The sequence below is a fragment of the Protobothrops mucrosquamatus genome, unplaced genomic scaffold (genome assembly GCF_001527695.2).
Source record: "Protobothrops mucrosquamatus isolate PMUCROS unplaced genomic scaffold, P.Mucros_1.0 scaffold1501, whole genome shotgun sequence".
Lineage (NCBI taxonomy): Eukaryota > Metazoa > Chordata > Lepidosauria > Squamata > Viperidae > Protobothrops > Protobothrops mucrosquamatus.
The window spans coordinates 73,677-88,281 of NW_015387675.1; the positions used below are offsets into that span (position 1 = coordinate 73,677).

Here is a 14,605-nt window from a genome sequence, read left to right on the forward strand (position 1 = left end):
AGGGAAGAGGAGGATTCCACAAAATGCCTAGACTGTACCTATGAGCCAGAGTTGTACGTCCTGTCCATGGGCAAGATCAAGTCAAGACTGGGAAATGGAACCAGGACGGGGCGTGACAACTTTGGCTGACTTGATCTGATTGGGCAGGAATACAGTCTCCACCCATTCTGTGGATCCTCCATCTCCAGTGCTGGAGAATGCTCCAACACTGGAAGTTTTCAAGAAGAGACTGGACCGCCATTTGTCCGAAATGGTGCAGGGTTTCCTGCCTGAGCAGGGGGTTGGATTCGATGACCTCCAAGGTCCCTTCCAACATCATCATCATCATCATCATCATCATCATCATCATCATCGGGAATCTATGGACCACTCAAGGACTGGGGTGAAAGGTTAAGAAAAGGTGCTAACTGGCAAGAAATCATGGGTAAATTTTTTCACTCCAGAAGGGTGTGAGTCTTTCTCTTCCAGGGTGTTTTCTCAAGGCCTTCTAAATCACACCACAGCATCCTTCCAGTAACATCTCAAATATAATACAGGTAAGTCCTGGACTTACAACTACCATTGAGCCCAACATTTCTGTTGCTAAGTGAGACATTTGTTAAGTGAGTTTTGCCCCATTGTATGACTGATCTTGCCACATTTGTTAATTGGATCACTGCAGCTGTTAAGTTAGTAACATGGTTGTTAAGTGAATCTGGCTTCCCACCTGTGTTCGTCAGAAGGTCGCAAAAGGGGATCACTTGGCCCTGGGACACTGCAACCGTCATAAATATGAGTCAGTTGCCAAGCGTCTGAATTTTGATCACGTGACCCTGGGGATGCTGCACCGGCCATAAGTGGGAAAAACAGTCATAAGTCACTTTTTCAGTGTCGTTGTAATTTTGAACAGTCATTGTTGTATGTCGAGGACTACCTGTAAACTATCTTCTCCAATAGCTCAAGAGAAGCGTGGACAACAGTTGCAAGACTCAAAAGGTGGATGTGGCCAATCAACAAAGGATGGCCATCAGAAGCAGCCTCATCTCCAAGGGTGAAAATAGCAAACCAACATCTTCCAGATATTGTGTTGTATGCATGTGCCTTGGAGTTAGTTTTAACTTCTGGTGACTGCAGTTTCCTTGGCCATGTTTTTCAGAAGTTGCTTGCCATTGCTTCCCTCTTCCTAGGGGTGTGTGTGTGTGTGTGTGTGACTGGCTCAAGGTCACCTAGCTGGCTTTGTGCCCAAGGTAGGACTAGAACTCACAATCTCCTGGTTTCTAGCCTGATACCTTAGCCACTACACCAAACTGGCTCTGCAGATTAAAATAGCCAACTTCAAATGATTATAGGGTCCATAACAGGGGTGTCAAACTCAATTTTATTGAGGGCCGCATCAGCATTGTGGTTGCCCTCAGGGGGCCGGGTGGGTGTGGCCAGGGTGGGTGCGGCCTACTGGGTGGGCGTGGATGGAGTGGGTGTGGCCTGCTGGATGGGCGTGGCCAGCTCTACACCGTTCGCGTCAAGGGTGCCTGTGGGGACCTGGGCAGGAGTGGGATAGATCTGAGGGTCTCTGGCAGAAGGGGGTGGGACCGGGGCAAGTGCCAAGGCATGGTCCACTGGAGGAGTCTCACTGTTCCTCTCAGGCCATGTGGGGGAGGGGGCTTATGGAGCTAAGACTGAATGCATTTCAGCATAGATGGCCACCACAAAATTGTACATTGGCTCCCAGCTGGCCTGGGCCAGGGCCAAGGCAGAGGGGGCCGTTCCCTCACTGTTTCCAGGATGGCTTCGCGTGCCACGTGAAACCACTTTGCGGGCCGCATCCGGCCCCCGGGCCTTGTGTTTGACATGTCTGGTCTATAATGATTTCAACAAAGATATTTTTAGAAGCTTGCAAAATCTTCAGAAGCTTCTCCCTCACCGTGCTTTTAAGCAACTGGGTGACTTTATTGGTGGAGAAGAACGTCTAACTGGTTCCACCGTTTGCCGCTTTGTTCCTTAATCTCTATGGTTGCTTCCCATTGGGGTACAGCAGTCGATGGGCTACCGTGGGAAGATCAAGGCACTGGGGCAAGAAAGGAAACAGATGCCTTTAATATGATCCCTCAAAGAGACGAGTGCCTAAATTTGTATGTGCTCCAAGACGCTCTAGGGAAAGTTGTTTTCTGTTGATGGGGGGGGGGGGGGGGAAGGAAAGGAATTAACTGCCAACAATGGGATGTGGGACTATTACTTCTTTCTGCTCTATTAATGAGCTAGTGCTGAAGGCTGAATTTGAGTGCCAAGAAAAAGCAATCTGAAAAAAATACAAGGGGTTGTTTGCCAAGGAACAGTTGGCTAGGCATCTGCAGCAAGAGCCCTAAGTTGTCCAAAAGCTATAGTTCATATCAACAGTGAAGAAGACAACATGTGCTCAGAAAACCTATTCAAAAGGAAGTAACTGAAATAAGATACCTATCTGTCTGCAGTCACGACATAAGCCTAAGACTGAAAATCAGGCTTGTCAGATGCTATATTTTTTCCTATCCTGCTCTATGGAGTAGAGAGTTGGTCTCTGACAGAAGGCCACCTGAAGAGACTAGAAGCATTTGAAATGTGGATTTACAGGCGGCTGTTAGGTATAAGCTGGGTTGACAAGATCAGAAATGAGGAGGGGATAAGCCGCCTGGGAAAGCCAAGAGAAATCATCAAAACAATTAAAAAACGAAAATTAAGAATATTTCGGACATGTGATGCGACACCCAGAAAAATACGGCATACTCCATTTAAGCCTCCAGGGAAAGATTGAAGGCAAACGAGGTCCAGGCAGAAGAAGAACATCATGGCTTCAAAATCTAAGGGACTGGTTTGGACAAAACTCAGCAGCACTTTTTCGTGCGGCTGCTGATAAAAGCAGGATCGCTAACATGATCGCCAACGTCCGATAACGGATATGGCACAAGAAGAAGATCTGTCTGATCCTCCATCCATCATCTGCCTATCTATTCATTCATCCACCTATGTCTATCCATCCATCTGTCCACCTATCTATCCTTCCATCATCTATCTGTCTATCTAGCCATCTATCATGTATGTATGCATCTCTCTTTCTCTCTCTCCATTTATCATTCCTCCCTTCCTCTCTCTCATGCAAGGATTCAGGCATCAAAATGTTGAATAACCACCATAACATAACCTCTACAAGATCTGGGAATCAATAGTGACAGACATGATATTAAGGAAGACAAACACAAAGCAAGAGGTTCTGTGCCGAACAATTTAGGGCAGTATTTTTCACACTTGACAACTTTAAGATGTGTGGATCTCAACTCTCAGAATTCCCCCATCTTAAAGATGTCAAACTGAAAAACACTGATTTAGGACACGAGATGCACTTTTGGTGAGAATTCAGTTGTCATATTTCTGAGTTTGTTCCCTTATAACCCAAACAACAACATAGAATAGAATAGAATAGAATAGAATAGAATAGAATAGAATAGAAAGGGACCTGGAGGTCTTCTAGTCCAGCCCCCTGCTCAAGCAGGAGAACCTAGACCATCTCAGACAAGTGACTGCCTAGCCTCTTTTTAAAAATCTCCAGTGATGGAGCGCCCACAATTTCTGAAGGCAAGCTGTTCCACTAATTAATTGTCCTCACTATCAGGACGTTTCTCCTTAATTCCAGGTTGCTTCTCTCTTTGATCAGTTTCCAACCATTGTTTCTCGTCCTGCCCTCTGGTGCCTTGGTGAATAACGTGACCCCCTCTTCTTTGTGGCAGCCCCTCAAATACTGGAATACTGCTATCATGTCTCCCCGGCTTCTTCTTTTCTTTAGACTACTAGCCAAATCCAAGTCCTGCAGCCATTCTTTATATGTTTTAGTCTCCAGGCCTTTTATCACCTTAGTTGCTCTTCTCTGAATTCAACACAATCTGCTTGGATAGCCTTGCTTGGCATTAATATTCAAATCTGAGTTTTCCAATCTTCAAAGGAAGTGTAGAATAGAAAAGGGTCCAATAAAAAACATAATGCAAAATGGAAACATTGCCAAAACAAATAACGAAAACCGCCAACAGTGCATGAGTAGGGATATCAGATGGGAGTGTGAGTTATTCCATGACCACAAAGTTCTGTTTATTTATTTGTCAAATTTAGGCACCACCCATCTTGTTCTCTTCCCACCTTATCTAATGCCAGAATTGGAAGGGAACAGCAAAAGAGAATTTAAACCAGGGGTCTTGAAACTTGGCCCTTTTATGACTTGTGGACTTCAACTCCCAGAATTCCTCAGCCAGGTACGCTGAAGTCTGCAAGTCATAAAAGGGCCAGTTTTCAAGACCCCTGGTTTAAACAATCAGCTCAGCAGGTAGATGGACTCATGCCAGGAAATGTGCTGCGCAAAACAGTATCAGAATGTGGCAAGATGTAGCTATCAGAGATTTCAGGATTAAAAATGGCATTCTGAAAAATGTCTTGCAAAATATTTGCATAAGATTGGTTCCAAAAAAACACCACAGTCTATCTGAATTCTGAACCCTCTCATCTAACCAATGTTTGCAAAGAGATTGTAACCCTCCTGGCTCTATTTACTAAGCCATGCAGAAATGAATGTCTTTTGCATACAAGCTGAGAACCGTCCACAATTAACTGCATTGTTTTTCTTCCAATGGGTTTTATATAAAAAGATCCATCACATTGCCTATCCTAGAGGTCAAAAGAGATTTTCCTGGTAACAGACTCTAAGATCATCTTAATAAAAGAAAAAAAAGACCAGCCAAATCTTCCAAACAACTCATTAAGATCATATATATCAAAAGCTACTCAAAAGCTCTTAACAAAATGAGCTGCAGACAATGCTATCTCCAGACACTGATCATGGCAATTTAGGTAAGAAAAGATGCATCGTCATCATCACACACACACACAAACACAGGTTGCTTTGTTGCCTCCTACCTGTCACAAAAGGAGTCACAACAGGCCTGCAACTAGCCCAAGAATTTTCTGGTGGGTTTATTCAGAAAGGATGCTACAGGTTTAATAAGAACAACTAAGCTTCAAGGGAACTAATTGTCATATCAGCTGATAAACTTACAAGATTGTCTATCCAGCTTTAATTAGACATAACAGGCAGGCATCCAGCTACATATGGTGGCCCAGCAACGCTGTTAGCAATCATCAGGTTTGCCATACGGCAACGGTCCAAAACCCTGCTTAAATAACTGCGTCCAGATTGGAACAACTGTGATGTTTTCGGTCTTGCCTATTTAGATCAAGCATAATACTGAATGTTTAAATTAAAAACTGGCAAGGAGCTACGCTGACAAACAAAGCTTATCGAGGGAGGAAGCTTGCTTGCTCTAAACAGGGTTAAGAATTTGAGTTACCCAAAACACTGCAGCTTGCTAGGGGAAATTACGCAAACCAACCAGAACAAAGAGCAAAGCCTTGACTATTGATCCACATAGTCAGTATTTCGCAAAAGTAGCCTCCCCCCTTCCCTAACAGCAGCTAGTTCTGGACAAATAACAGCTTTGGGCTTAGGTTTCTCCACCAGTAGTCTCTTTTAAATCAAGCAAATTGCATCTGAATTGAGAGGACTTTGAAAGGTTTATGTAATATGGCTGGGGGCTTAGTAGTGGGGGGGGGGAGTAAAACCACCCACTGACTCCAATCTCTGAAACTCATCTATTCTAGCTCTTCTGAGCAGAAGCTGTTGCAGACTGGTTAGAAGCCTGAGTGTAAGAGCTGCACTTAATCAGTTTCATTCAAAACTGTTTGGAGTCAAGCACGGCAGTGCCATTTGATTTTTATGATCTCGCTGCCTCTCATTTGATGCGACTTTTATGATCTGTTGCTCTGAAATTTAGTTTTATAGCCAGCCACTCCAAGAGATAGGATGAGCAGCGGCCTATCAAGGGATGAATGAAATGACTGAGATGTGATCTCTTTGCTACCTACCGTCAAGTGCTCAAACTAGCCTTCAGCTCCTTGAGACTCTCAGCCCTTTAACTACTTGAAATGGCAGAAGAGGAAGTCGGGACTCCAGTGGGAATTTCTCAGCGTGGTATAGCACAGGCACCCATGTTATGCAGCCCACCTGCCATTACAGAAAATGGGAACCTTGGTCCCCGTTTCTCCATCTACAGCAGGGGTAGTCAACCTTGGCTCTTTTATGACTCGTGGACTTCAACTCCCAGAATTCCTGGCTCAGGAATTCTGGGAGTTGAAGTCCACGAGTCATAAAAGAGCCAAGGTTGACTACCCCTGATCTACAGGTTGGACCCGTGTTTTTCAAACTTGGCAACTTTAAGATATGTAGACTTCAGCTCTGGGAGTCAAAGTCTGCACATCCTGAAGTTGTCAAGCTTGAAAAACATTTGCTGGACTCTGTGTGTGTGTGCATCTTCCAGACTAGAAGTGCCAGTAAGAAGTAGAACAATCAGTTAATATTAGATTTCAAATGAGGATTTCTTTTATGGCCATCTTCATCACTAATTTCAGTGGCAAACTCTTGCAACTACACAAAATAATATAAGGAAGGTTCCCCCTCTTTGTCTGGAAGTTGAATCATGGCAACTGGGCTTTTTTTCTTGTTAGTTTGAAACATTTTGCTGTTTATTCAAATAGCTTCTTCAGTCTGAGCAAGTTGGTTAGGGGGACTCTACATATGTCCTCCATGGAGGTTTCATTTCTCACCTAATCTCCCTGGAGGACATATATGGGGTCCCCCTAACCAACTTGCTCAGACTGAAGAAGCTACTTGGATAAGCAGCAAAATGTTTCACATCAACATGAAAAGAAGTCCAATTGCCATGACTCAACTTCCAGACAACTCTACCTGGATGATCGAGAATCTTCATCAACACATTTCTCATCTTTCTGCTACAGTTTTCCTCTACAGTGGTACCTCAGTACTCGTCATTAATTGGTTCCAGGAGGTTTGATGAGTACCAAAAATGACGAGTACTAAACATTTTTTTCCCATAAGGAATAATGTAGCTAGTCACAAGGCAGCCAACACTGACAAGTTCTAGCTTGTGCATTGAATTCCAAACAATGAATACTAGGACAAAATTTTCCCATCAAAATGCATTGAGTACCAAATTTGATGAGTTTCAAAGCAGTTGAAGGTACCACTGTATTCTTATTCTCCTCCTATTCTTTATAGTTTATGTCCTTTCCAATGATCTAGGTCGGTTTTGAGAACCTATGTTTTCTTCTGCCACCCCAGAAGCCTTGACGACTGAGATTTTTGATGGTACCATTCAGCTGAACTACACTAGGCTGACGGTGGCAGTATCAAAGCGGTTTCAAACCTATTCTAAGGGCCAGCCAATTGATGGTTGGTAAAACTACGTTGTGTTGTAATTTGGTAGAACTAACTGCTCTACCAATTGTCTTTTATTTATATATCTGTTCTGAAGGAGGGGTGTGTGAGTCCACTATGCACTTAGTCACTCCTCAAAATATGTATTCTAGTCTGATTGCCTGTTGCTAAGCATTTAGGATAGAGACCAGCCATCGTGTTCATTTCAGCAACATTAAAGTTCAACTCACCAAACATGTTCCCGATATGTCCATTTCTAGTGAGAGGTCTCAGTTCATTTTTCCCCAAGGCATATTGCTTGTAGTTATCCCAAGCAAACTTCATCATCTGCAAAAGAAAGAGGCAACTGGCAATTAGCTGTGTATCTGGTTGTTTCAGACAGCATCTGGGCATCACTGTGTTAAAAAATAGAGGTAATTGATGTGCAAAGAGGCAGAAGGCATCCAAATATACTCGCACAAAAGCACACACACACCAATGATTCTCCCTTGCTATTGAATTCTGGATGAAATTTGTCTAGAAATGAATTTAAATTCACAAATTGGCATTTAATAAGTGGGCATAAGAAATCTCTTTTGCTCTCCGTACATTAAGTAGCTAGCTGTATATTGTAGGCCAGTGGTTCTTAACCTTTTTGAACGAATCGCCCCCTTGAGCCAATGAGGAAGTTGTCATCGCCCCCCTCCCCCAACATAACCTCTCAATCACAACATAGGAAATAATTCTTCAATTTATGCAAACCCTTTTTTTGTTTTCTTTAAAATTGTCATCAGGACAACATATCGATGCAAATAATTTATTTCCAGTCTTTTTCCCATATCTCCCATATTCTGGCTAATAGCACGCCATTGTATGGGTAGAGGCTGCTGCGCAACGCGCATGAAGATAAGCGATGCATATTCACATATGTACAGCGTTCTGTACTAAAGCTAGCTGGAGGAACATTTGAAAACACAATTCAATCCACTAATAGCGAGCGATCTGATGTTTTTGTACGACAGATATGCAGCGATTCACTGTACGAAAAAGTCTCAAAAGTGTCCCCAAAACTTCTCGCTCCATCGCCCCCATATCGCCCCCTTTTCATTCCTTTGCCCCCGCGGCGCCCCTTTTCGTTCCATCGCCCCCCTGAAAAACGAAATCGCCCCCTGGGGCGATATCGCCCAGGTTAAGAACCACTGTTGTAGGCTACAAAAATAAAATGCTTCCCCAAGCCGGAAGCTTATCCATTGAGAATATTTTCCTACTGAATGTCTGCATTTGGTTTAGGACTTTCCTGTAGATTGAAAACATTCAACAAAATAAATTTAAAAATATCTAAGATCTACCAGAGGGCAGGACAAGAAACAATGGTTGGAAACTAATCAAGGAGAGAAGCAATCTGGAATTAAGGAGAAACTTCCTAACAGTGAGGACAAGTAACCAGTGGAACAGCTTGCCTCCAGAAATCGTGGGGGCTCCATTACTGGAGATTTTTAAGAGACTGGACAGCAACTTGCCTGAGAATGTATAGAGTCTCCTGCTTGAGCAAAGGGGTAGACTAGAACAGAGGTCCCCAACCCCCGGGCCATGGACCAGTACCAGGCCGCGGTATGCCAGCAACAGGTCCGCACAAACAAGCACAGTCTCATCTGCAAGATGCAGGCAGCACACAAAACCATGCCCCCTCCAGTCCGTGAAAAAACCTCTCTCCATGGTTCCCAAAAAGTTGGGGATCTCTGGACTAGAAGACCTCCAAGATCCCTTCCAGCTCTATTCTAAAATCCAGGCTCTGTTGCTTTAAATGTGAAGCAAAGTTGTTCTCGCAAATCAAGATAACCAAGTGTCTCCTATGCAGAAGGATTCTGACCTGGTTAATATTTGGCTGCTGCGAACTTCTGCAAAAACTAGCACGTGCTTTCTAAAGGAAGAGAAATAGACCCTTTAGTGACACATATGCATGTATGCATGCATGCCTGCATGTATGCATGTAAACTTTAAAAAGATCCATTCTGTTTTCTAGCACAAGCAGTCCTCCAATAACTGTGGGTGGGAAAAATATTTCCAAGTAATCAGCAAACTGGCTTTCCGGGAAAGACACTGTTACTTAGAGGTCATTGACACAAAGAGAATGTTTCTGACTTCCCTTCACCGGCCTGGGCCCAGCTGGCAGGGGAAGGGAGAAGGACAAATAGCCATCCTTATGAGGATAGCGGAGGGCCAGTGGCCAAGCCTTCCTTCCACACCATTTTTTAATAAAAAGATGCAATCCGAAGGCTTCCCTTGTCCTCAAAAGCTTGAGATTCCAGTCTCAGTCCACTTCTTCTAAGGAAGGGGTCAGTAAGTCAACGGATAAATAAATCAAGCTTCTGCTGATCTGGTTGAAAAATTTGGAAGAAAGGTGCCCCTTCTCTCCCTGGTCTCCTCCAAATGTGTGGGAATTACCCGTCAAGCTAAGTTTGCCTGTGGTTCAAAGGAAGTCAGCTTTCTCCTTAATGCCCTGCTTCTTTGGGTTCTCAGCACTTCTCAACCTCGATTGCATTTATTTACTTTTTTATATTCAAAAAAATATTTTTGCTACAAGGGGTTCAATGTAGTGTACGCGGGTCTCCTCCCCCCCCCTGCATTTTTAACAGCATGCCACCCCCCTTTAAGTAGCTCAGTCCAAAAGGCCACACAAGGTTAAAGATGTTCTTAAATAGAACTTGATTCTTGGCGATTGCATCCATGCAGTTTTCTGGACAGCGTTATATAAACCAGGGCTTTTCAACCTTTTCACTCATTGTACCACTTTTAGGATATGGCAACATCCGAGGACCGCCAGTCGCCTAGCAAGGTGTCAAAAATTTGATGAACCCCCTCCCAAAAAAAGGAAAAAAGTGATAAAGTACAGGTAGTCCTCGACTTACAATAGTTCGCTTAGTGACTGTTCGAAGTTACAATGGCACTGAAAAAAGTGCCCCCCAAGCCACAGCTGAGCAAGACACCTGCCTGCCCGCCTGGCGGCGCTCTTCCTCCTGTCCGAGGTTTTCATTGTTGTGAGCATTTCTGTTGAGGATTGGCAGCGGGGGTGGGATGGGGGGGTTGGTTTTTATTCCCCCCCCCCCGTCTGCTGGGTGGTTGCAGCAGGTTTTGGTCACTTCACATGACCCTGGGACACTGTGACCGTCATAAATACGAATCAGTTGCCAAGCATCTGAATGTAAATCACAAGACCCTGGAGATGCTGCAACATTCCAGCTGATCGGCGCTTCTTCAGGGCTCAGCAGAAGCACCAGGATCAGTGCCGAGCTCCAGCTGGAGCCTGGCACTGATCCTGGCGCTTCCGCTGAGCCCTGACAACCCCGAAGCGCCGATCAGCTAGAAAGCGGCACTGATCCTGGCGCTTCCGCTGAGCCCTGACAGCCCTGCAGCTCCAGCCGTCTCTCGGTCAGGCTTGTGCGGTGCTGCCACCAGTTCAGCTCATTCCCCTCCCCCGCTACCACTTTTCTAGGATGGTCGCGTACCACCTGCCAGGTGCCCATGTACCACAGGTGGTACCTGTACCACTGGTTGAAAAGCCCTGATATAAACAGTTTGGCTTTAGCTTTCTTCCAGAGTGGTTTTTTTCCCCAACTTTCCAGGTGCTTTGCCACCCAAGTACTGACCCAAGTTGACCTTTCTTAGCTGCTAAGATCAACCATATCCAGACCTCTGAAGAGCAGAGTAAGGTTAGAGAGAAAGAGATTAGGATGTCTGGAAGAAGCTTCTTCTTTCCCACCCAGCAAGACTCCATCAATAGTCACAATAAGAAGCATTTTGCTAGCAGGGACCAGACTCCCACGGTAACTCAACATTTTGGGAATTTGATCAAACCTAAGACTTACAACCGTTCCAATTTACAAGGGCAGTGAAAAAAAAAAACAATAGCAAAATAAAAGAATTGGAAGGGACCTTGGAGGTCTTCTAGTCCAACCCTCTATTCAAACAGGAGACCCTATACTATTTCAGACAAATGGCTGTCCAGTTTCTTCTTGAAAATCTCCAGTGTTAGAGCACCCATAATTTCTGAAGACAAACCATTCCACTGATTAATTGTTTTCACTGTCAGGAAATTTCTCCTTAATTCCAGGTTGCTTCTCTCCTTGATTAGTTTCCATCCATTGCTTCTTGTCCTGCCTTCAGGCGCTTTGGAGAATAGCTTGATCCCTTCTTCTGTGTGGCAGCTTCTCAAATATTGGAACACTGCTGTCATGTCCCCCCTTGTCCTTGTTTTCATTAAACTAGACATACCCAATTCCAGCAATCGTTCTTTGTATGTTTAGCCTCCAGTCCCCTAATCTTCTTTGTTGCTCTTCTCTGCACTCCTTCTAGAGCAGGGGTAGTCAACCTTGGCTCTTTTATGACTCGTGGACTTCAATTCCCAGAATTCCTGAGACAGTTTAGGGGGGCCGGATGTCAACGCTTAGCTGGCTCAGGAATTCTGGGAGTTGAAGTCCACGAGTCATAAAAGAGCCAAGGTTGACTACCCCTGTTCTAGAGTCTCAACATCTTTTCTACATTGTGGCCACCAAAACTGGATGCAGTGTTCCAAGTGTGGCCTTACTGCAAAAGAGAGAGTTTTCCTACACGGAAAGTTGAAGCTTCATCCCATCTTCTATGTTTCCTTTGGTATTTATTTCCTTTACCAGAAAGTCAATCCATCAATGTCGGATATAAAAAAGCTGACGCAGAGAGCAGAGTCAATTATGCACCACTTACAGATAAAGCTACAAATCTATTTGGGTCTTACTAAAGTAGAAGTTTATAGTGTTTATCAAATTTATATGCACACTGACGTCTGTCCTGGGGCAAAGGCAGGACTTCCTGAGCTCGTCTTACCACCGATTTACAATAGCTAAGCTTGAAGCTTTGCCCAGATGTTTTTCTTCTACTCAGTGCTTTTTTTGTAAAAAAAAAAAAAAAAGGTGCGGGAACTTACACAACCCGCCTTGCCTACCCTACAAGGTTCCATCCAAAAAAGGTGCCGGAACTCCGTTCTGGGTGTTTTATGACAAAAAAAGCCCTGCTTCTACTACAGTCAATTGATTTAGAGCAGTGATGGCGAACCTTTTAGAGACCGAGTGCCCAAACTGCAATCCAAAACCCACTTATGCATCGTCGGGTGCCGGGTGGGTGTGGCCCATTGGGTGGGCGTGGCCCATTGGATGGGCATGGTCATTGGGTGGGCGTGGCTGCGGTGGTAACGGCAGACTGGGTGGGACTAAAAAGTTCAATCAATCAATCCCAACTTTGCAAGATCCTTTTTTTCCCACGCGAGAAGTTGAAATTGATTGATTGGACCTTTTTTTTTTGCACATGGCAGCGGAGGCCTAAAGCGAAAAGGTTTTATAAAACCCAGCTGAAGGCCTAGGACTGGGGCGACGGCATGCGTGCCCACAGAGAGGGCTCTGAGTGCCGCCTCTGGCACCCGTGCCATAGGTTCGCCACCACTGATTTAGAGGTAATTCAAGAAAACAATGGCTGATTGCCCCCCCCCAAAAAGCAGTGAGCAGAGCTGGGATTAAACATTTTCTTTTCCTGTCATCTGCAATCTCCCTTCTCTCATGCAGATTAAAATGGTATTGATGGGTTATTAGTCGTTGGAAGTAATCTTATGAATGTGCTCTTTCACACATTGATATACAAGTAGTCCTCAGCTTACAACCATTCTTTTAGTGACCGTTTAAAACAGGGGTAGGCAACCTGGGCTCTTTTATGATTCGTGGACTTCAACTCCCAGAATTCCTGAGCCAGCCATGCTGAGGGGAAAGGGAGAGGTTTCCAAGCTGAGCCATGCTGGCTCAGGAATTCTGGGAGTTGAAGTCCATGAGTCATAAAAGAGCTAAGGTTGCCTACCTCTGTACTAGTCTATTAAGCCTGACAGGAATAGATTATCAGAAACTGGTAGGCCTAGTCCAGGGGTAGGCAACCTTGGCTCTTTTATGACTCGTGGACTTCAACTCCCAGAATTCCTGAGCCAGCCATGCTGAGGGGAAAGAGAGAGGTTTCCAAGCTGAGCCATGCTGGCTGAGGAATTCTGGGAATTGAAGTCCACAAGTCATAAAAGAGCCAAGGTTGCCTACCCCTGGTTTAAAGTAACAACGGCACTGAAAAAAGTGACTTATGATCGTCTTTCACACTGATAACCACTGCAGCATCCGTGTGGTCACGGGATCAAAATTCGGACGCTTCGCAACTGGCAGGTATTTATATGATGGTTGCAGTGTCCTGGGGTCACGGGATCCCCTTTTGCAACCTTCTGACAAGCCAAGTTAATGAGGTCGCCAGATTCACTTAACAACCGTGTTACTAACTTAACATCTGCAGTGATACACTTAAGAACTATGACAAGAAAGGTTGCAAAATGGGGGCAACACCCATTTAACAATTGTCTTGCTTAGCAATGGGCTCAATTATATAGTCTACCTGTGTTTTCTTCCCCTACTTAGTGCCCTCTAGATGTACTGACTTTAAATTTCAGAATACCCAGAATTCTCAGTTCATGTTCACAGGGAATTCTGGGAGATGAATTCAGTAATTGTCGGACCTGGCACAGAAAAGCTGCCCCACGGTGTGAAGCCCTGGAGAAGGAAAGAGGCCAAATTGCTTAATCTCTAGTTTGGGCCTTCTCTCCCTTTCCAAAGCCCAGCATTTGGGCAGACTCACATTAATTAACGCAGGCAACAAAATAAAGTCAAACAACATTTGCTTTAGGGATTTCAGAGGACATTTGTTTGTGAAGGTGAAACAATAAAAAAAAATCCTCTTCAAAGCAGAGTTTCACAGACGGCCACATAAATAAGGAGAAATATTGTGTAGGCAACACTGTCTGGATAGAATTTGTTGGAGGGGGAGGGGGCCAGGAAGGGATTATTAAGATTTCATGGTCAAGTGTGGGATTAAATACTGTGCAAAAATTGAATTTACTAACAAAAATTCAGCCTCCCGTACAAAGCTCCAGAGTATAAGTAGCTTATCTAGCTCCAGATTTTCATGCAATTCGTTCCCCTTAAGCCAAAGTATGTTATTTACCAACTGCAGGCAGTCTTCGACTTGCAACCATTCATTTAGAGACCGTCAGAAGTTATGACATTGCTGGGGAAAAAATGACTTATGAGACAGTCGGTCCTCTCCCCCCTATTGTTCAATATTTATGTGAAGCCGCTGGGTGAGATCATTCGTGGCTTTGGGGTGGATTTCCATCAGTACGCTGACGATACTCAGCTGTACATTTCCACCCCAGGCCACCCCAATGATGCCCTTGACGTGATGGCCCGGTGCCTGGAGGCCGTGCGGGTCTGGATGGGGAGAAACAGACTC

General features: G+C 44.6%; 1 protein-coding gene across 1 annotated transcript in view; it reads right to left on the reverse strand.

Moving 5' to 3' along the window:
- Positions 1-14,605, reverse strand: part of LOC107293110 (mannosyl-oligosaccharide 1,2-alpha-mannosidase IC-like) — a gene marked incomplete at its 3' end in the record, with an annotated part of 155,791 nt that overhangs the window by 69,747 nt on the left and 71,439 nt on the right. Inside the window, exon 2 of the mRNA XM_015822246.1 lies at positions 7,516-7,612. Within this exon, the coding sequence (XP_015677732.1) occupies positions 7,516-7,612 (97 nt within the window). The remainder of the gene's footprint in view (positions 1-7,515; positions 7,613-14,605) is intronic.